The sequence below is a fragment of the Pygoscelis adeliae genome, unplaced genomic scaffold (genome assembly GCF_000699105.1).
Source record: "Pygoscelis adeliae isolate BGI_AS28 unplaced genomic scaffold, ASM69910v1 Scaffold108, whole genome shotgun sequence".
Taxonomy (NCBI): domain Eukaryota; kingdom Metazoa; phylum Chordata; class Aves; order Sphenisciformes; family Spheniscidae; genus Pygoscelis; species Pygoscelis adeliae.
Window position 1 is genome coordinate 9,331,146 of NW_008825498.1, and position 1,278 is coordinate 9,332,423.

At 38.2% G+C, this 1,278-nt stretch overlaps 1 protein-coding gene across 1 annotated transcript in view; it reads left to right on the forward strand.

The window, feature by feature from the left end:
- ROCK1 (Rho-associated, coiled-coil containing protein kinase 1) overlaps positions 1–1,278 on the forward strand; it is a 93,385-nt gene that overhangs the window by 85,296 nt on the left and 6,811 nt on the right. Inside the window, exon 32 of the mRNA XM_009331451.1 lies at positions 388–595. Coding sequence (XP_009329726.1) covers positions 388–595 — 208 coding nt within the window. The remainder of the gene's footprint in view (positions 1–387; positions 596–1,278) is intronic.

Consider the following 1,278-nt stretch of genomic DNA (forward strand, 5'->3'; position numbering starts at 1 on the left):
CTTCAGCCACTTCACGGGTTGGAGTGAAGGCTTCCTCTCTGTGCTCCTGTGAAGCGGAGTATTTGGGGTATGTGCTCTGGAAATCAGCCATAAGGCACCCACACAACTTTCCAGCTTATTAAGACTGCAATTAGTGTGAGTTTTCTCATTTCTTGAATACTGATATTAGAATCAAGAATCTTAATGCAGAGCGACAAATGTTGAAAGAAACTACATTCATAATTTCCCCTGCTGTTTGTTATCTTCCAAAAATATATAAATAATTCCAATACAAGTTTGTATATAGGTGACATTGCTCTTTCCAGTGGCACACCTGGTATGTCATAATTCTTATTTTGATAACAAGTCCTAGTTTTCACTGAATCCTCTTCCTCCTTTTCCTTATAGTGAGTTATGATGTAACTTCAGCAAGAGATATGTTGTTACTGGCATCCTGTCAAGATGAACAGAAGAAGTGGGTGACTCATTTAGTAAAGAAGATCCCTAAGACACCACCATCTACTTTTGTTCGTGCTTCTCCTAGAACTATGTCTACAAGATCCTCAGCAAATCAGTCATTCCGAAAAGTTGTTAAAAATACTTCTGGAAAAACTAGGTGAGAAACTACAAAAGCTATGGATTTTTTAACTAAAAAAATCTCTGTTTATAAATCTTATTTAATGTGAAATTGTGAAATAATGCCATAGTTATGACTGTTGAACTACTGATCTAAATCTTTGCTCAAATCCTGAAGGAAGGAACAGACAGAATTCTGCTATTGTGGTAAATTTATCAGTTCTTCGGATTTGGAAAGGTACTGTAGAGATGGCAGTGCCTGGCATGCCAATGCATGTGAGGGAGCTGGTTGCATTTTTTCCTGTTTAAAGGCAAGGCTTAGTAGATATATCAGCAATGGCATTTAACTGCAAGGATGATCCACATAGTCATTCATGGATTGATTGATTGAGCTTGCGTAAGCTAGAAGTCTTCTGCAAATGGGCGTGAAATGAGAAACTTACAGATTCTCAAGTCTGTTACGCCATTTCTTTTGGTGTGAGGCAGCTTAAGTATTAATTCAATTCTTTCTCCCTGCTTGCTTATTCTCTGTCTTCTCCTATCCCAGCAGTTGTTCTTGCAAGCTGTTTGTGACCCTGTGCATTAACCAGGGCAAGATTTAAAATAGGCTTTTTTAATGCTAGGTTACTGTAAGCTGATTTTTAACCTGCATTAACTTCCTCATACAGTATGTGCGTTCCTTTCCCCCAGAATAACTGATTGGGTTGACAGTATGAGGTGGAA